At 37.0% G+C, this 21,525-nt stretch overlaps 1 protein-coding gene across 3 annotated transcripts; it reads right to left on the bottom strand.

Moving 5' to 3' along the window:
* Positions 1-459: 459 nt before the first annotated feature.
* On the bottom strand, positions 460-21,488 carry ZNF260 (zinc finger protein 260). 3 transcript variants are annotated; one of them, XM_072755611.1, is made up of 3 exons: positions 20,961-21,488; positions 17,848-18,054; positions 460-6,849 (listed from the first exon to the last, which is right to left on the bottom strand). In XM_072755611.1, the coding sequence occupies exon 3, from the start codon at positions 6,403-6,405 to the stop codon at positions 5,167-5,169; it is 1,239 nt and encodes a 412-aa protein (XP_072611712.1). In that variant the 5' UTR covers positions 6,406-6,849; positions 17,848-18,054; positions 20,961-21,488; the 3' UTR covers positions 460-5,166. The 3 variants fall into 3 exon arrangements, with proteins under 3 accessions (XP_072611712.1, XP_025866055.1, XP_072611858.1); XM_026010270.2 differs by having other exon boundaries at positions 17,825-18,054; positions 20,961-21,475; XM_072755757.1 differs by lacking the exons at positions 17,848-18,054; positions 20,961-21,488 and adding exons at positions 8,517-8,645; positions 11,900-11,963.
* Between the last annotated feature and the right edge of the window lie 37 nt (positions 21,489-21,525).

The raw sequence follows: 21,525 nt of genomic DNA, 5'->3' as shown, positions 1-21,525 counted from the left end.
ATCAATACCACGCAAGGGAGAGTTGGGACAAGAGTAAAAATGCCACAAAACATTAATAACATTTTGAAGATGGCTTTTGGCTTGTTTGGGCATTTGCTTGTTTCTATAAACCATTGACTGTTTTCCAGAGGTATTACAAAGTTGGCTCAGAAAGTTTTTTTGTTTTTCCAGTTTCTGTAAGGGAACAATAGCTTGGAGATTCCTAGTTCTGCGTTTTTAAGATGTCACTCCAGGAACTGTATTTTTATTTCCTGTTCCAATAATTTTTACTTTTAAATGAGTAAGGTCGGGGAAGCTTTATAAACTGCTAAAAATTACAGACCTTATCAAAAATACAATTGGGATTTTACTCTCCTAATGAAAAGTGCTTTTGTCTTACCACATATTAGGAGCACATAATTAAGCAGGAAAAGGATTGTCTTAGCTTGGGCATTGTAAAAAAAAATACCATAGACTGGGTGGTTTAAACAACAAACATTTATTTCTTACAGTTCTAGAGGCTGGGGAATCCCATGATCAAAGTGCTGGCAAAATTCTGGTGAAGGTCCAGTTCCTGGCTTGTGGATAGCTGCTTTCTCTGTGCCGCATTCATATGACCTTTCCTTGGTGTATACACATGCAAAGCAACCTCTTATAATCTTTCTCTTCCATTTTATGGGTACTTTTCCCATCATGAGTGTCCTACCCTCATGACCTAATCTAAACCTAATTATTTCCTTACAGTGCCATCTCCAAATACCATCACACTAGAGATCAGGGCTTCAATGTATGAATTGGGGGGGGGGGGGGGTACAATAGTTCCTAATAGGGATTTTTCTCATTCACCCAACTAACAGACTTTTAAAAAATAGGTTAAGCAGGGATGGCATTCAAAGTACTTTGTTCAGGAGCCTCATGCTGAAAGACATGATCATAGTTTGAAAAATGCAAAGGCACACTATAATTTGGGTCAGACTTAAAATCAGAAATGTCATTTCTCCCAAAATAAATAATATAAATTTGATGCAATTCCAACTAGAATATCAAAGCATTTTTGTATTTCAAGAACACAGTCTTCATTTATATAGGAAGAAAATTAACTTAGAATAGCCAATAAAATTATGCAGCAAGGAGGACTTGGTCTTTTATGCAATATCAAAATACAATAAGGCTAATGTTAAATCAGTTTATCAACTAATATATTAATATAGAAGTAGAAAAATAGATTAGTGAAATGAGAATACAGAAATAGGTCTTGGTATAAATGAAAGTACAAGGCAGTTTCAGTTGAATGAAGAAAAGATCATGTGGTTAAAGGATTACATAGCTAAGTTTTAGTTGAACAGAAAAGGATGGTATTGGTAAAGAATTAAGAATAGGCCTTTCCCACTGACCCATGTCTGGAAAGATGACCATTCTACCAGTTTCCTTGAAGAAAATACTACTGTAGATTTCTCATTTATATCCTGTACCTGGACTGAGGCAGGTTGTGGGGAAGCTGTGAATTGGCATGTAGATATCAATAGTCTATATGACTAAGGCATCATAAGTCTTGGGAAACCAAGGCAGCAGCTTCCCTGTGCTTAAGTGGGTATCAGTTTCACAACTGGGTGTGTATATCACACCATGCAGATGCAGTACTGGGTTACCATAAGATGTCCTGGATGAGAATGTTAATGTTTCCCAATGCTTAGGTAAACCACATCCATTCTGACCTTTTCTCCCCTGAGCAGTGTGGAGGCCCTGGAAACTGTGCTTACTTGGGCAGTCACAGGACTATGAAGGTGTTTTTGGTTTTTTGGTCAGGGCAAGGCTAATAATAAACTGGGTTAAAGCCTGTTTTGTTTTTTTGATTGGTGGTTCAAATCTGTGATTGCTGTTGGTGGACACCACAAGTTGGTCAGAACAATGTGACCAGCTGCTGAATAGATGGATTATTTTAACAAATTGTGCTTGTATAACTGGAAACCCATATGGAAGAAAATAACAAGGAATCCTCTTTTTTATATGACATTAAAAATTAAATTCTAGATAGACCAGATATTTACATATTGAAAAAAGCAAATAAACAACTTGCAAGGAAAACCTAAGAAATATACAATCGAAAGATTAAAATATCTTAACCAATTCATAAGCTTAGAAAAAATTAATACATATCTGGTTACACAGAAATTTAGGGTATTTTAATGGAAAAATCATTTTTTTGTGATTAGACAAATTAGACAAAAATTAGACAAATTCCTAATGTCTTTAATGTCTAAAGAGGTCTTAAAAATTGACAGAGATAAATAATCCTATAGGAAAATGAGCTAACATTATAAAAATTTACAAAGAAGCAAATCTAGGAGCAGGTGGTTATACTCATCAACATGAATTTAAGTAATATATCTGTTGCAGTGTTAGAGGAGAGTTGTTTTTGAAAATGACTGATAGCATCTATTAAAATAAAAAAAAATAGCATATGTCCTTTGATCTAACAATCTCTTGTCTGTAATCTATCCCCTAGAAATAAACATATCTGATACTTAAGGTCCAATTTTAAGAGTGCTTATTGTAGTGTTCTTTGTGGTGGCAAATAACTAGCAACAAGTTGAATCAGTAAGGGGGAATGTCAGAGTAAATTTGAAGTGTGCAGTATCACAGATATTACTCATCTTACTCTATGTGACTATCCTAATCGTTGTTGTACCTTGGCATTAGCCAACTACTGGCACCAAAAGGTAATCCCTCCTAGTTTGGTTTGAATTAAGAGTTTTTGGGATCCCTGGGTGGCTCAGCAGTTTAGCACCTGCCTTCGGCCCAGGGCGTGATCCTGGAGTCCCAGGATCAAATCCCGCATCAGGCTCCCTGCATGGAGCCTGCTTCTCCCTCTGCCTGTGTCTCTGCCTCTCTCTCTGTATCTCTCATGAATAAATAAAATCTTTTAATAAAAAAAAATGAAGAGTTTTCAGTTGCTCTGGTGACTTCAAAACTGCACAAGCTCAAGGGTGAAACACTTAAGGAACATGAGGGGAATGCTTAATGAGGAATGGAAGAAAATGAAGGATAATTTAGATTCATGTAGATATACAGGTTATTTGGGTACATTACCCCAGAAAACCAACCCCTGGAATTTATAATCTTCTCTCAAGACCAATGTTCAAAACCTCTAACAAGTAGTATAGTGATACAGTTCTATTAGCATTTAATTATTTTGAACTTAAAAGAAATTGATATATTTGAAATATGCCTAAGGTTTAAATGTTGTGTATGCATTTTTATCACTATTCAAAAAGAGCACTAACAACTTTTTCTATGTTAAGTTGTTGTGGAAAGAGATTGAATAAACAAAAATTCTCAGAAAGATTTGCTTCAAATAAAACAATATTGTTTAGGTCTCAGATCTTTTTTAGCACTACTTTCCCCAAAGAAACAAACAGGGGGTACTGATTGAGTGTATCTGGCAGATTAAGAAAAAAAGTCTGAGGTTAAAATTGAAGGTGAGATACACAAGAATTGACATTTTACTTAGTGGCATGTTTAAAAGTTTGAGAGTAACTTAGTTTCATCATTTTAAAAATATCAAATTCTTAATGCCAACACTAGTATGTGGACTTTTAAGATTTCTAATAAATATTTCAGTAGAAACCAATTTTTAATATCAAGTCTGTGCATATATTATTAAATGATCTTTAAATGAATGTAATCCAACCAACCTGTTGCACAATCATGCTATAACTTCTAAGAGATCACACAGATTAGTGACGTCACATGCAAGAGTAAATTTAAATAATTTAAGCTACCATCCCAATTTTCAAAAATGACTTATGATTTTAGAAATATTTCCTATAAAATATTAGCATCTATCTGGACTGTGAGTCTATATTACACGTACTCCATGTACACCTTTCCTAGTCCTATCTTTATCTTTTTTAATTTTCAGAAATAGTACAAACAATAAAACACATTACTATAACCCAGACGTAACTATCATTTTGTTATAGTTATCTGGAGTCTTTATTTCTTTTTAATCATAGTTATATAGATACAAAACTGAAGTATCTTTTAGCTATTTCTTTCCCACTACCTTTCTTTCTAGAGGCAACCACTTTTGGAAATTGAGTGTGTATCCTTCCAATTCATTCTTTAGCTTTACATAAAAATATTTATTCATAATCAATGCTTAATACTAGTGTTTGTTAGTGTTGATTTCATTCAAATTCAGTTACGATTATATTTATCCCTTCATTTTCACTCTACATGATTTTTCAGGTCTTTCTTTCTATGTGTGTGTGTGTGTGTGTGTGTGTATAAAACCTGTTATACTTTACTCAGAATATTCTACTGTGTGCTCTTATCACATTTTATTTATCCATTTCACAAGCAACAGATATTTGTTTCCAATTTTTTGCTAATATAATTCGTGCTTCAATGAACATAGAAGTACATGACTCCCTAGGTACATGTATCGGTTTTGTGGGGATATGCATGTATACTCAAGAGTGAGTATTCTGGAATCTATTTTAGAAATTCCCTCCTACTCCAAGGTTTTAAAAACATCCTCCTATAAAATTCTTATATTACTAAGTTTTGCTTTTTGCATTCTAATCTTCAGTACTTTTGGATTTTATAATAAATAATGTATTACTACAGCAGAGATCTAATATTTTTCCACATGAAGAGTCAGTTACCCTGAGACCATTTTTTGAATCATCCATGATTTCCCTACCAACTGGTGATACCACCTCTATCAGTTAACAATTCCCCATAAAGGCATGCATGTTTCTGAAGATAATATTCTGTTCCAATTTCTGACTTCTACAAATGCACCAAGAACAAATAATTTTCATTACATATGTAGCAAAACATTTTTAAAATGACAGTTCTCTTAATGTCAAATCTTTATACCTCTTAATGCATCAGGTAGACCTTCCAGAACCATGTTGCTTGGTGTTCATGACTGGATCCTTACTTCAATTAGATTGCTCCTAACAGTACATCATTAACAATGTTTGTTGTGGGAGTTCTGGGAGTACCTAAGTTTTCATGATATTAAGATACTTATTAAAATTGTTAGTATTTAAGTTTTGAGTTGTTGGTAAAGTATTTCCCACATTCATGTCACTTTATTGTAAAACAAATATTCAGTGTAACATTAAATGTGTGTTCTGATGAAAGTTTTGCTAAATTCAAGGCATTCATAGAGTTTTAGTGAGTATGAATCCTCTGGTGTCTAATATGATGTGACTTCTGGCTAAAAGCTTTGCCACATTCACTACACTGATAAGGTTTTTCTCCAGTGTGGATTCTCATATGTAGAGCAAGAGTTGAGAACTGAGAGAAGGCTTTCCCACATTCATTACAACCGTAGGGCTTCTCACCTGTATGGCTTCTCATATGAACAGTAAGAGATGAGCTTTGACAGAAGGCTTTCCCACATATTTTACATTCATAAGGTTTATCACCTGTATGAATTCTCACATGCACAATGAGTGATGTGATTCTAGAGAAGGCTTTTCCACATTTATTACATTCATAGGGTTTCTCTCCTGTATGAATATTGTGATGTTTAATGAGGTATTGCTTCTGCCTAAAGATTGTTCCACATTCATTACATTTATAGGGTTTCTCTCCAATATGAATTTTCTCATGCTCAGTGAGATTTGATTTGCCACTGAAGGCTTTCCCACATTCTTTACATATATAGGGCTTCTCTCCCGTATGACTTCTCTGGTGTCTAATGAGGCTTGACTTCTGAATGAAAGCTTTCCCACACCCTTTGCATTCATAAGGTTTCTCTCCGGTATGTATTCTTTGATGGATAATAAGGTTTTCCTTCTGGCTAAAGGCTTTTCCACATTCATTACATTTAAAGGGTTTCTTTCCACTGTGGATATTCTGATGTTTAATGAGGTATTGCTTCTGGCTGAAGGCCCTTCCACATTGATTACATTCAAATGGTTTCTCTCCTGTATGGATTTTCTCATGCTCAGTGAGATATGATTTGCCATTGAAGGCTTTTCCACATTCCTTACATGTATAGGGTTTGTTTCCAGTATGATTTCTCTGGTGTTTAATGAGGCCTGGCATCTGAATAGAAGCTTTCCCACATTCATAAAGTTTCTCTCCAGTATGATGTTTCTGATGAGAAAGGAAGTTTCTTTTCTGGCTGAAGGCTTTTCCACATTTATTACATTTATATGGTTTCTTTCCCATATGACTTCTCAAATGTAGAGTAAGGGATGAGACTCGAGAGAAAACTTTACCACATTCAGTACATTCATGTGACTTTTCTCCAGTATGCATTTTCTTATGTTCTATGAGGTTTTGCTTCAGGTTAAAGGTTTTTCCACATTCATCGCATTCATGAGGTTTCTCTCTACTATGAATTTGATCATGCTGAAGGAGATCTGCTTCAAGCTGAAGGCTTTCTAACATTTTTATCATGCACAGATATTTTTTCCAACAAGAATTCCTCAGTAGCTCTTGACATGTGACATAGACAAAAGATTTTTCACATTCATCAGATTCATATGGTTTCTCTCCAAAATTAATCCCCAGGTAGCTAATGAAGTTGAATTTATATTCAAAGACTTCACATTGCTTATCCTGAGATTAGACAATTACAGACTGGGATTAACTATATGACATCACTGTATTCTTAATGGTTCTTTCTTAGATAGCTTCTCTTATATGTTTACATTATGTTCAAAATTCCCTTATGTCCCATACATATAGTCTTAAAGAAACAGTGTCTGTGCTCAGAGGAAGTACTTTCTGTTACGCAGGTTTTCTGAATTTTTTCTTAGCTGTATTTTCCTGGAGAAGAATGAGACTCAACTCACATGTCTTCCATGTTGTGTTTTTATTTATAAATTTCCCAGTCCTTTTCTAAAAGGGAATACAAAAAAATCATAATTGAAAAGAGCTATAACTAAAATATTTAGTGCCTCACATGTAGTAAAAATCCAGTAAAGTAGCTGTCATCATCAATACCACTAACACTTGTGATTTTTTCCAATGTTATTAATAAAATTTCAGAAATGTGATATTGTAAAACAGAGTCTTTATTTCAAACCTAGTTTACCAGTATAAAAGAAAGCTTAAACACAAGTAACATTTATAGTTGCATGTAGCTTAAACTGCTTTTTTATGTGGGGCTCAATTCACAACCCTGAGATCAAGACCTGAGCCAGATCAAGAGTTGGACACTTAACTGACTGAGCCATTCAGATGCACCCCCCCCTTTAAAAATGTTTTAAATTTACTTTTTTCAGGTGCCCCTTAAACAGCTTTTAATGTAATTTTGTACACTTTATAAATAAGTAAAATAAAACATAAAAACCCCATGACAAACAGGATGAAAGGACAAACGCATAAAATTGGGAGAGCCTCGGGCAAAAGGATAAAAAATAATATGAATAGAAGAATTATTAAAGAGGATGTGTGGTTAAATAAGATAAGCTCTATTTTTCTGAAAGTCCATTAAAATGACATTAAGAGGATGAAGGGCATATATTCATAAGCATTAAGAGGCTGGAGAGACACCAGTGGATGAGATGTTTTAGGAAATTTTGGAAGGACAGAAAATAAAGAATTATAAATTAACAGCAGAATCGAATGACTTAAAAGCCCACAGAAAACGGTGCCACCTAGAAACAAGGTAATTTGTCAACACAAAGACTCTATAACTGGATAGACTAGGTGAGAGTGGAAGGTGAGACTTATAAAAAATGATTATAAAAGCAGCAGCCGGGGGGATCCCTGGGTGGCTCAGCGGTTTAGCGCCTGCCTTTGGCCCAGGGCATGATCCTGGAGTCCCAGGATCGAGTCCCGTGTCGGGCTCCTGGCATGGAGCCTGCTTCTCCCTCCTCCTGTGTCTCTGCCTCGCTCTCTCTCTATATATATGTCTATCATCAATCAATCAATCAATCTTAAAAAAAAAAAAAAAAAAGCAGCCAATGTACCCAATCTTCTTAACTGGAAGGAAATAGGAATTTATTATCCAAAGTATAAATAGGAGGCTCCAAATTTAGTGATGATAGGCAAAGAAGATTATAATAGTGAAAACAAGGTAATGAGTAAAAGTTCTTATGCAGAATAGGGTCCTAATCCCTTTCTAGTGATGCTTGTTAGAAATGCTGGGGTTACTGGTGTCAGACAACAGAAGGGTTCTTTTCTGAAAAAAATGAGAAGACCATGAGAACATTTATAGATACTAACATTTGGAGTCCTATAAAAGAAATATCTAGATATCTGATTGAATGATGCATAGCAAAGCCCACCATTTTATAAGCTCCAACCATGCATACCTACTACAGTAATATTTCTGGTACTTCAATGTTAAATATTAATATAGCACTAAAGATCACAAAAATTTGATGAAAGCTCTAAGGTGAAAGATCAAAACAAGTAGGAAAAAATAAGGAAAGGAACAAAAGAACACACACATACAATACTATAATTAGTACTACAGAAAGCTAAGAGCTTGTATAACACTTAAATTTTAACAGGGTTCTATAAAAAGTGCTTTTGCAAATAAACAATATGATGTTTACCTCAAAAATTCAACAGCTTGGGAGAAAAAGGTCCAGGAAACCTCCCAGAATAAAAAAAAGGAAGGGAGAAAGAAATGATGATTGGAAAATTAGTGGGTTAGTGAAGGCATCCAGGAGATTCGACATTTCCTAAAGGAGTTCCAGAGAAAACACAAAGGAAAATGAATGCAGGAAATTCTCTCAATTCCATCTTTCATGTTAACAAGCTGATTATATAAATTACATATTTTTTATTTAAAGATTTTATTTATTTATTCATGATAGACATAGAGAGAGAGAGAGAGAGGTAGAGACACAGGCAGAGGGAGAAGCAGGCTCCATGCAGGGAGCCCGACGTGGGACTCGATCCCGGGACTCCAGGATTGCGCCCTGGGCCAAAGGCAGGCGCTAAACCACTGAGCCACCCAGGGATCCCCTATTATTATTATTTTTAAAGATTTGATTTATTCATGAGAGACACAGAGACAGAGAAAGGCTGAGACACAGGCAGACGGAGAAGCAGGCTCCATGCAGGGAGCCTGACGTGGGACTCCATCCCGGGTCTCCAGAATCTTCAGCCCTGGGCTGAAGGTGGCGCTAAACCGCTGAGCCACCCGGGCTGCCCATAAATTACATATTTTAAAAGATTTTGTTTGAGTGAGAGAGAGAGAAGGGGGAAGGGCAAAGAGAGAAGAGAATGTTAAGCAGATTCCACTGAAGAGGACCCTGAGATCAGACCTTAAGTGAAACCAAGAGTTAGATGCTTAACCAACTGTGCCACCTAGGTGTCCCTAGAAGATTTTATTTTTAAGTAATCTTTATATCCAATGTGGGGCTTGAATTTACAACCCTGAGATTAAGAGTTGCATGCTCTATCAATTAAGCCAGCCAAGTGCTCCTAAGCTGACACTATCTTAAAATGTTTAAATCAAAAGTAGATAAAATAGCTGTATAAAATGTGGGAATAAACACCAATAGACTCAGTTAAATGAGTTGAAAGTGGTTGCCTATGTGGAATAGGAACTGGGCTACTAGTATTCCACTTTTTTTAAAAAAATAGTTTTTTAAGTAATATCTACATCCCATGTGGGGCTCAAACTCACAACTCCAAGTTCAAGAGTCACACATTCCTCCAACTGAGCCAGCCAGGCACCCCCTATTTCACTTTTAAAAGCCCTATTTGGGATGCCTGGGTGGCTCAGGGGTTGAGTGTCTGCCTTTGGCTCAGGATGTCATCCCAGGGTCCTGGGAGTGAGTCCCACATCAGGCTCCCTGCAGGCAGTCTGCTTCTCCCTCTGCCTATGTCTCTGCCTCTCATGAATTAATGAATAAATAAGTAAATATTTAAAATAAATAAATAAAAGTCCCTATTTGTTATATTCTCAGAGATGTACTTGATTTGGACCTCTCAACTCTAACTGATCTAGAATTGTATAGTATCTATAGATGGTCTCTTTATCTGATTGCAGTTGAATTTTACATGGCTAAACGGCAAAGTACACATTTAGTGAAACAAAGGCTAGAAAACAGCCATTCTTGCTTTGAAATTTGATTTACTGCAGTGTTTTGATTATACTGTCATTTCTAAATATAGAAACTGTCATTGCCATCAACTTCAGTTTTCATGTTTCCCTTTCATTATGTCTGAAATAACTGGTACCAAAGCTCTCTTTTGTGAAGAGCTCTTTTCTTGTCCCCCTTCTGAATTCTTTCTTTTATAATTGTTTTCTAGTCACTAACTAGAAGTCTCCTATGTGATCTGTCCCTCTCAAAATTTTATCCTCATTTTCTTTCCTTAAAAAAAAAAAAAAAAAAAAAGATTTTATTTTTTAAGTAATCTCTACACCCAACATGGGGTTCAAATTTACAATCCCAAGATCAAAGTCATATGGCCTACCAACTGAGCCAGCCAGGTGCCCCTCCTCATTTCCTTATGCAAGAACTGACTCTAGTAATATGCTCTCACCCATATCAATGCTATAATACATAATTAGAAAACAAAAGCCCTCTATCTTCACTGCATGCCATATGCAAAAATTCACTCAAAATGAATAAAAAACCTTAACATAAGTATTAAAACTATTAATATAAAAAGAGAAAATGGTAGACTTCACCAAAATTAAAAATGAAAGCCCTTCAAAAACACAGTTAACAAAAAGAAAAGCCAAACTGGTAGAAACTGATAAAGGGCTCATATCCAAAATATATTGAATTCCTAAAACTAAAAAAGATAAACCATCTAGTTTTTAGAATGGGTAAAAGACTAGAATAGACATTTCACAAAATCAGATATGTGAATGGCCAATAAGTACATTAGATGTTCATTTTAACTAGTGATCAGAAATGCATATTAAAACCCTAATGAGGGGATCCCTGGGTGGCTCAGCGGTTTGGCGCCTGCCTTTGGCCCAGGATGTGATCCTGGAGTCCCGGGATCAAGTCCCACATCAGGCTCCCTGCATGGAGCCTGCTTCTCCCTCTGCCTATGTCTCTCTTTCTCTCTGTGTATCTCATGAATAAATAAATAAAATCTTTAAAAATAAAATAAAATAAAACCCTAATGAGATACATTACACATCCACTAAAATGGCTAAAGGTAAAGCAACTTTCAATCCAAGTATGAGAATATGAAACAAGTATAACTCTCAATGGGAACAGAAGGTGGGAATGAAAAGTGGTTTAACTACTTTGGAACACAATCAGAATATTTTATAAAGTTAAATATACACTTATCTATGCAGCAACCCCACTCCTAGGCATTTATTCAAGAAAAATGAGTATGTTCACACAAAGACTCTGTATATGAATGTTCATAATAGCATTACTCAAAATAGCCCAAAATAGAAATAACCTAAATGTCTACTGACTGGTGAAAAGACAAATTATATATGATAATAATCAATAAAAATGTATGAAATAACATACATAATATGAATTCAAAAAATGTAAAACTAAGTCAAAGAAATTAATGCTAAAGATTATACAGTATATGATTACATTTATATGAAATTCTAGAAACAGCAAGCTATAATAACATAAAGCCAATTAGTTATCACCAGGGATGGGGGAGGGGTATGGTTCAACTGGAAAAGGGCAGAACTGTTGATGAATCTATTCTGTATGTTTGTTTTGGTTTAGGTTTTATGACTATACAAATGCCAAATTTATCAAATAATATATTTAAAGGTGGTGACTTTTATTTAATATAAATTATACCTTAATAAAGCTGAAAATGTAAATACACACCTCAAAGTCTACAACAGTCACTAATTATTTAATAATCCTCTTGTACATTATGCTCAAGACTGCAGATACGAAGGATAAAATACTGGCCTTTCTCTCAATGAGCTTCAATGTATGTCCTAAACATGAAGTGAAAAACAGAAATATAAGAGAGTACATACCTAGGACCAAGTTGCTCTGGAAGCTATAATATGGTATAGGAGTAGAAAGATTAGAGAAACTGGGCTAAAAGTGATGAGACATTTTATTAAAAACGAAGCTCAAGGATAAACAATGGATAGATCTTTGACAGATGCACAATCAAATTCAAAGACACAAATAATTCCATATATATGAAGGGGGGAGGTAAGAAGGGTACAGCCAATCCTATTTAAAACTGGAATAATTATTGTAATCACCAACTGTGTGGTAGAGAGAGGAGGGAGACTAAAAACATACTAATGTATAAGATATACATCATTCCTTAGTGGGGACTAAAGAAACAGAAGATGAAGACTAAGGAAGTTATGAATATAAAGTCAATCAAGAGAATATTATAAAATAATACATATTATAATAAAATATAATAAGCTTTCCAAATTTTCCGAAGACATAATATCCAAGACAAGGAAATCAAAGATGCTACAAAAAAGGATAAAAAAAGATGAGGTCAAATTTAAAACAGAATGCATAATATTAAATAAGAAAACCAATACTAAACATAATGTGACTGTCAATACACAACTAAGATAAAAAGAACTACTAAAAGAAAAAGACTATGACAGGCTCATACAGAAAATTCTCAGGCTCCGTACATATGTCTTAAACCAGAAAATCTGCAGATAAGGCCCAGTAATCTGCATTTTTAAAAGATTTATTTATTTATTCATTCATTCATTCATTCATTCATTCGAGACACAGAGAGAGGCAGAGACACAGGCAGAGGGAGAAGCAGGCTCCTCATGGGGAGCCTGCTGCAGAACTTGATTCCGGGATCCCAGGATCATGCCCTAAGCCAAAAGTAGACACTCAACCACTGAGCCACCCAGGTGTCCCCCAGTAATCTGTATTTAACAAGCCCTCCAGATGATTTTGACACATGCAAATGTTTAATAATAACTGATATAACAAAATGCACCTAAACTATATACACATCTAAAACAGTATGAGATATACTGAAACTAAAGAATAAAGATAATCATGATACATAAAACAAAGACATCCAAGATACAAAAACACATTAGTAACTGAGAAGATTACCTTTCCTCAAGCATCAAATCCATAAAGTTGAATATGCTAAAGATAGGAACATTAAATAAAAACATATACTAATTTATAATAGAGAGCTAATCAGTTTTATAACCACCTTTTTAAAGGCTCAAAGAACATTCTTAAAATCAGCCAATACAGTTTGCCTATAAAACCTACAAAACTATTCCACAATGTGGAAAAGGGCAGATAAAATACTTTATCTGAAAAAAAATTACAATAGAAAAACAGAATTTGTTGCTTTAAATTTCAAAATGTACTGGCTTCAACAAAAATATTAAAGAGAAAATTAAATTGCAGAATATTCAGAAATATTCAGAAAAATTCAGAAAAAATATATATCAGATCCCACAGAACACATTTGAAAAATGCCTGGATAGGTTTTATTTTTTTTTTTAGGATTTTATTTATTTATACATGAGAGACACACAGAGGGAGAGAGAGGCAGAGACATAGGCAGTGGGAGGAAAAGCAGGCTCTATGCAGGGAGCCTGATGTGGGACTCGATCCCGGGACCTCGGGACCATGCCCTGAGCCAAAGGCAGACAGATGTTCAACCACTGAGCCACCCAGGCATCCCCTGGATAGCTTTTAATATAAATGTTTACACTACTTTAAAAAGAAATAACATAATAAACTAAGCATTCAAACTAAGAAATTACAGTAAGTAAATATAAGAAAAACAGAAAAATTGGGGCCCCTAGGTGGCTCAGTTAAGTGTCTGACTCTTGATTTCAGCCTAGTATATGATCTTTGGGCTATGAGATTGAGCCTTGGATTGGGCTCTGTGCCGAGCAAGGAGCCTGCTTGGGATTCTCTCTCTCCCTTTCCTTCTGCCCCTCCCCACCACATGCTCTCTCTCTCTAAAAAAGTAAATAATAAAAACAAAAATAAAAATTATTAAAGATAAGAAAAATTAATTACTGGGGGACACCTGGGTGGCTATGTGGTTGAGCATCAGCCTTTGGTGCAGGGTGTAGTCCGGGATCAAGGATCGAGTCCCATATGGGGTTCCCTGCGGGGAGCCTGCTTCTCCCTCTGCTTGTGTCTCTGCCTCTCTCTCTGTATCTCTCATGAATAAAAAAGTAAATCTTAAAAAAAAAAAAGAAAAATTAATTATTACAAGTGGCAAAACAGAATTAATAATAAATTCATAAGTTGATTCTTAGGGAAAAACTAAAGAGAAATAAGAGCAAAATTACAAAAATAAATGATTATTTGGAAATGATCATAAATAGAAAAGGACTATAGATAATTTGCTCAACTCTATGCAAATAAAATTGAAAACCAAATATGAATACTGAGACCAGGAGTGCTTGGGTAGCTAAGCTAGTTAAGAGTCTGCCTTTGGCTCAGGTCATGATCTCAGAGTCCTGGGATCAAGCCTTGCATTGGGCTCCCTGCTCAGTGGGAAGTCTGCTTCTCCCTCTGTCTCTCAAATAAATAAAAAATCTTGGGGGAAAAAAAGAAAACTGAGACCAGAAAACACAGAAATCCTAAACAGACAAGTAAACATGGAAAAAAAATACAGATAATTGTTAAAGTATTTTATCATCCTAAAGCCCAAGGCATAAATGGCTCAACATGTGGATTTTATAAAACTTTTACAAATTACAGTAATAGCATTTATTTAAAGATTTCCAATTCTTTTTTTTTTAAGATTTCCAATTCTTAAATTTATTACATTTGCAAAAGCATGATGGAGAACAGATCAGGATTAGCCCATTATATTACTAGTAAAAGAAAACAGAGAAATGACATCTCCTTGGTAACTAAAATTCCTTGTAGTTTTATAGGTATGACATCAACATACTTCATACATTATCAGAATTGAATTTTTCATAGTGTAAAATTTTTTTGAAAGGTTTATTGATTTTAGAGAGCGAGACAGGGAGAGAGTGAGGGAGAGAGAGGAGGGGGGAGGAGGAAAGAGAATCTCAAGCAGACTCTTCACTGATTGTGGAGCCCACCAACACAGGGCTCAAACTTACTGCCATGAGATCATGAGATGCTTAATTGACTGAGCCACCCAGGTGCCCCCTCATACTATAAAATTCTAAACAGAACTAGGCAACACCATCTGAAAATCAGGCAAAATGGTTCTTTCAATAGCATTTACCTTGTGGTTTAAAAAATATTTTCAAAATAGAAATCAAGATAGTCTAATGTGAAGCAAACTACTTTTGTGCTATAATGCCTGACCTGAGGAGTTGCAGCAGAGATCCTATGGTCTACAAAGCCTTATATATTTATTATTGGGACCTTTACAGAAGAAGTTTATTGACCTCTTGCCCTACAGTGGTGATTTCTCTCTCCTCTGCCAGGCTGGATCCAGTTTCAACCACAACTGAATGATAAATAGACAATCTGGAAGAAATCTGGATGCTTAAAGGACCACAAAGACCAAAGCAACCATGCAAATCAATACACTATTCACTATTCAATACATTACTGGTATGTGACCAGGAAATCAATTCCTATATTCCTTAAAGCAGTACATTTTAGGGTTTATTATAATCACTTAGCTTTACCATGATAAACTTTTTAGTTCTGTCTCATGCTTTACAACATCATGTATCTGCAGATGCCTAATCAACTCAGGTATTGTAGAAAGAAAGTAGTCACAATAAGAGAATGGACAAGATGTACTAAATGTGGCCATGTTTCAGTAACTCTTCATAAAAACACATAGTAGGTTTTAGTTTGCTAAGTCTTGTTCTAACAGGTCACTATTTCCACAGAATATAGTTAAGAGTTTCCTTGACATTTGTGCACTCTGATATTAATATTTTGAAAATATTTTTTTAAAGATCTTATTTATTTATTCATGAGAGACACACAGAGAGAAGCAGAGACACAGGCAGAGGGAGAAGCAGGCTCCCTAGTGGAAGCCCAATGCAAGACTTGATCCCAGGACCCTGGGATCACGCCCTGAGCTGAACCACTGAGCCACCTAGGCATCCCACATTTTGAAAATATTTAATCACTAGCCTGGACCTCTTTCCACAACTGATTCACATATCCACTTGCTACTCAAAATCTATACTTGGATGTCTAATAGGGTTTAATCTTCCCTGCCCCAAACCAAACTCTTGTTCTCCCAAATGAATTCCTCCCAAATTCTTCTCATCTTGTTAAATAGCCACCTCATTTTCACAATTCTTCAAGCCTTGAACAACTGTCTCTTAGATCATACACCTGCTACATCTCCACATCCTGTTAGCTTTAATTTCAAAACACTGTCAACATCGGGCCATTTCTCATAATCCTCAAAGCATAAGCCACATGATGTCTTGCCTAGATCATTTAACAGGCTCCTCAGTGTTCTTCCTACTTTTGCCTTTGCCACTTTATAGCCCCTCTCAACACAGCAGCAGCTGTGTATTCTTGTCACAGTCAAATCATGTCACTGTTCTGCTTGAAAGCCTCCTTGTATATTCATATAAAGATTTAGAAGAATACACAGTTACTAGTGACTGCTTCCGGGGAACAGATATGGAGAAGTGAGGGCCAGGATTTAGAAGACATACCCATTGTTTTACTTTTCTTTCTTTTTTTTAAAAAGATTTTATTTATTCATTAATGAGAGACACAGAGAGAGAGAACGGGAGAGACACAGGCAGAGGGAGAAGCAGGCTCCATGCAGGGAGCCTGACGTGGAACTCGATCCTGGGTCTCCAGGATCACACCCTGCACTGAAGGTGGTGCTAAACCACTGAGCCACCCGGGCTGCCCATTGTTTTACTTTTCTATTAAGTATGTGTACTGGATTTTTTAAAAAGTAGTATTATTTCTTTTTAAAAGTAACAGAGGGGTGAACATGTAGGAAATCAGGACTAATTTCCAAGCCAGCCATATTGTTAAAAAACAAGAGGGGAGAGAAATGTTGTGCTATGATAGTTGGAGGTAGGAAGAAAATAAGAAAGGATAAAGGGGTAAAACTCAACTCTGAGACATATAACGATGGAAGTGGGGAGAAATGAGAGAAAGTTAAATTTTATATGAAAGAAAATTTTTAAGAGAGAAAGAGTACAATTGGGGAATGGGAGGGGCAGATGGAGAAGGGAGAGCCAAGCAGGCTTCATGCCCAGTGTGGAGTATAATGTGGGCCCAATCCCATGACCCTGAGATCATGACCTGAGCTGAAATCATGAGTTGGATGCTTAACTGACTGAGCTACCCAGGCGCCCCTAGAAAATTCAATTTTAAAGAAAAAAATCTATATGCTAAGATTTGAAAGATTACAGATTTTGTAATCCTTGGCAAGATGACTGAATCGGAGTCTAAACAACTAGGGGAAAGTGAAAAATGGAGAATGTTAGTGAAAGGGAGAACACAACATGTAGGTTGTAAAATTTATCAAACTGAGACTGCAAATGAAGAGGCTGACATCCAGAATAGAGGTTGGAAGGACAACCAGACACCCAGAATCTGAGAAAAAACCCAGCACTGATCAAGCAAGAGTTATCTGGAAATGCTATTTAAGTATCTAAGGAATTTCCAGCAACTGTTACTCCAAAAGAAAAGGGCTGGTAAGAAAACTGACTCAAAAAATTTTTCAGAGGGCAGCCCCGGTGGCTGAACAGTTTAGTGCCCGCCCTCAGCCCAGGGCGTGATCCTGAAGACCCGGGATCGAGTCCCACATCAGGCTCCCTGCATGGAGCCTGCTTCTCCCTCTGTGTCTCTCGGCATGGAGCCTGCTTCTCCCTCTGCCTGTGTCTCTGCCTCCCTCTCTCTCTGTGTCTCTCATGAATAAATAAATAAAATCTTAAAAAAAAATTTTTTTTTTCAGAGGTTGCAGGTTGAGTAATTGTAACAAGCCCTTATCCCATTGATACCTGCTAGGTTCTTTCTTGCTCACCTGAAGAGCACCTCCTTTACAGTTCTCTCTCCATTGCTCTTCTTGTTTAAACCGGTACCCTTACACTTCTAAATAGTGACACAGGATTTGGACATTACTGTTGAGGGTCAAAGCAGAATCCTATAATTCAGGTTGAAGCCACAGGACTCTTGGAGGTTTTGAAGGATAAGGCAAGTGCAGTTCCTGTAGATGCACAAGGAAGCTGGCCTGTGAAAAAAGAACAAAGCAATGATGACCCTTTGGCTTAGAAGCTGGAGCACATGCATACATGTGATCACATGGAAAAAAAAAGTATTTATACTTTGCATCCCAGGCCAAACCTATTATGCCATTTAAAGGTCCATACATTTCAGAAATGGGAAATATTCTTTTCAGAATTTAGGTGATACAGAGAAATTACATGAGACCAAGTTGTCAGAGTTCTACAGATTCACAACCTGAACTGGTACCTCTGAGGAAGTGTCACCTGTGGCCTTGCTCCTGATTGAACAGTCAGTTTTGAATATCATTTTCCCCCATAAAATCATTTTTCTTATAAATCTGAAGTCGCCAACTTTAAATGATATGGATAAAATGTAAAGGATGTTGTTCCATGTTTTTTCATGGTTAGAGTTCTTTATTTATCTTTTTAATTTTTAATTTTTAAATTTTTAATTTTTTAATTTTTATTTTTTTATGGTTAGAGTTCTTAAAATTTTTTAGCAGCTTAGTATTTTACCTAGGTTATATTACTCTAGGAGAAATTAAGCATTATAAGTACCCTATAATTTTATTGTCATTCATTGATTCAACAAATATACATATTTATCATTTATTATGTGTAACTAAGAAATCTGGCCCTCCCAATTTGTAATGGGGTGTGATAGATAAGAGTCAAACTCAAAAGCTCTTCCCTTGGTCAGTTATAAGAGGCTTCGAATCTGGCTGGACAGTGTTATGAACTGACAAAACAGGTAGTACAAAGGGGAAATGGATGAAGGCAAACCACAAGAGGCAGGAGTTATCAGTACTAACATTTTGTGCATAGAGTTTGAAGTTCCTGTGCAACCTCAAGGTGGAGCTGTCCATTAGGCAATCGGATATATAAATAAGTAGTTCAGGACAAGGCTCAAATAGGAATGGACATTTGTTAGTTACCTGTTGGTGAAGCTACAGCAGTCGAATTTTGTTCTTAGAGGTAAAAAATATATATATATATATATGACCAAAGTGAGAAACTTAGGAATATGAGTAGTTAAGGGACAAACAGAAACATAAGTTACTAGTGGAGCTTTTTTTTTTGGGGGGGGGGGGGGGCGGTTATTCCTTGCTGTTGATTGGAATTATACAAATGACAGTAGTATAATGGAAGTCAAGTAAACATTCAAATGAGGCAGCGAGGGGCACCTGGATGGCCAAGTTGGTGAAGGATCTGCCTTTGGCTCAGGTTATGATCTGAAAGTCCTGGGATCAAGCCCAGCAACAGGTACCCTGGTCAGTGGAGATTCTGCTTCTCCTTCTCCCTCTACCCCTCCCCCCCCACTTGTGCTTGTGTGTGGTCACTTTCTGTCAAATAAAATCTTAAAAAAAGTGAGAGAAAGTGATAAATATCTGAAAAATAATGGAGTGAACATAGAACTCTAATTCTTCCATCCTAGTTAAAAATGGAAATAAAGAAGCAAAACTGTGATTCTTACCCCTGCCCTAGCTATTGCATCTCCCTTCTCTGACAACCTTTATTTTCTGTGTAAATTTCAAAAGCTTCTTTATGTACCTTCGAATATACATTCTTATTCCCACTTAAGATATGACGTATATTTCCATTTGTTCAAGTTTTCTTTTGGTCTTTTGTTAACATTGAAGAATCATTTTTTAAAGGTTTTTTTTTTTTTTTTTTTAATTTATTCATGAGAGACAGAGAGGCGCAGAGACACAGGCAGAGGGAGAAGCAGGCTCCATGCAGGGAGCCCGACAAGGGACTCAATCCCAGGTCTCCAGGATCAGGCCCTGGGCTGAAGGCGGCGCTAAACCGCTGAGCCACCAGGGCTGCCCTAACATTGAAGAATAATTTTCATATAGACTTTATACATTTGTTTATCCCTAGGTGTTTTGTCTGATTTTTCGCTATTATAAATAAAGTACCATCTTCATAACTATTACTGATAGTTTTTGTATATATCAAAGCTATTATTTGCATATATGAATTTTTGTACCGTGGTACCTTTTCATTTTATTGAAAAATGTTTGGTGTGATAGAATACTGGAAGCATGCGTCAATAAATATAGATAGAAGAAAATTTGTTTCCCTACATTTACAAAGGCCATTTGGTCTGGGGAAAACCTGGTCAAATTACGAGTCACTGCCACGTCACTCAGAAACAAGGGAGCCTTAAATCTGTTACTTGATATCTCTGCACCAAAGACAGGGCATCTTTCACAATTCTGTGCTGTCTACAGTAGTGGAGACTAGCTCTTAAAGCTCCTCCTTAGTCCAGGGCCTCTCAAAGCTGCCTCACCAAAGTTCCTCCAAAGAATTAAGAAAAGTCAGTACACCGGGGGTGGGGCGGGGGGTGCGTGGGGGTGTCCTAGATGTCCAAAAACAAGTTTTTCGGAAATACATCTAAAAAATGGTTAATCCTGATTTTGTTTTCTATTCTACAATGACTCTGCCTTTATATAAAATTCGTTTTAAAAATTATCTCTGGATGTCTTAGCCATTTTCCTTTCAGAAAAACGGATACTCCACAAAGATGCATCTTTATTATCATTATTTTGGAAACGAGAAAGTGAGGTTGAGGTTACTACCCCTCAAAGCTCACAATGCCATCCATCCTCACAAACTTGGAACCATACAATTCTCACCCAAGTTGGACCTCTTACACCCCTCTCACACGGTCCGTCGCCCACCCGCGAACCCGCCCGCGAACCCGCCCGTTTCCTCTTTTACCCCTGCCCCCATCCACACAGGCTTTGAACACTCCACGTCACAGAAAGCGATTCTTCCCCGTCAGCCTCCCCAGCCCTGTCGCAGGCTCTAAGAATCCTCCCCTGCAGCCTCCCTGACCGGATCCGGAGCCCAGAAACCCAGGTCCCACGCCCAGATCTGCGCCTTGCAAGGCAGAAACCACACTCACCGGCAAACAAAGACGACTATGGCGAGCCAGAAAGTCTGCGCCTGCGCACTCCGTGGGCTGGCTGGCTCTCCCAGAGGTCTCCTGGGCTCTGCCAAGCCGGGCTCAGTACTGGACAGAATCTGTTGGTATTGGCAGGTCTCCCACTTTTCTGACTGCGGACTACATTTCCCATAATTTTCAGTAGTTCGAGTCCGCTTTTAGCGTTTTCTTTCCTGCGCCAGAGTTTGTGGGACTGTCGGCCTGCTAGGGGGAGGAGTGTAAGTACACCGAGTCTCACGACTCCGTTTAATACTCTACCTGTGTTAACTCTACCTTTGGGAGAGGGCAGTGGTGTGCCTTGGGTTATAATAAACTCAGTTCAAGCACGCCGGGATTACTCCTTAGTAGGAGCCAGGGTATAAGGCTCCCTACCCATGGAGCGCCGAAACATTTCGGGGCGCATTTCTACCTCAGGGTGGGCGAGGATGGGGTCTCTGGCGAGGCTCACGCCGGGCGCCATCTTCTGCATCGCGAATGCGGAGCTTAACTACATTTCCCAGGAGGCATCGCGCCCGACCCTCCTCTC

This window comes from Vulpes vulpes, chromosome 1 (genome assembly GCF_048418805.1).
Source record: "Vulpes vulpes isolate BD-2025 chromosome 1, VulVul3, whole genome shotgun sequence".
In the NCBI taxonomy this organism is placed as follows: Eukaryota; Metazoa; Chordata; class Mammalia; order Carnivora; family Canidae; genus Vulpes; species Vulpes vulpes.
Note: the sequence above shows the minus strand (reverse complement) of the source record. Positions and strands in the feature narration are given on the sequence as shown.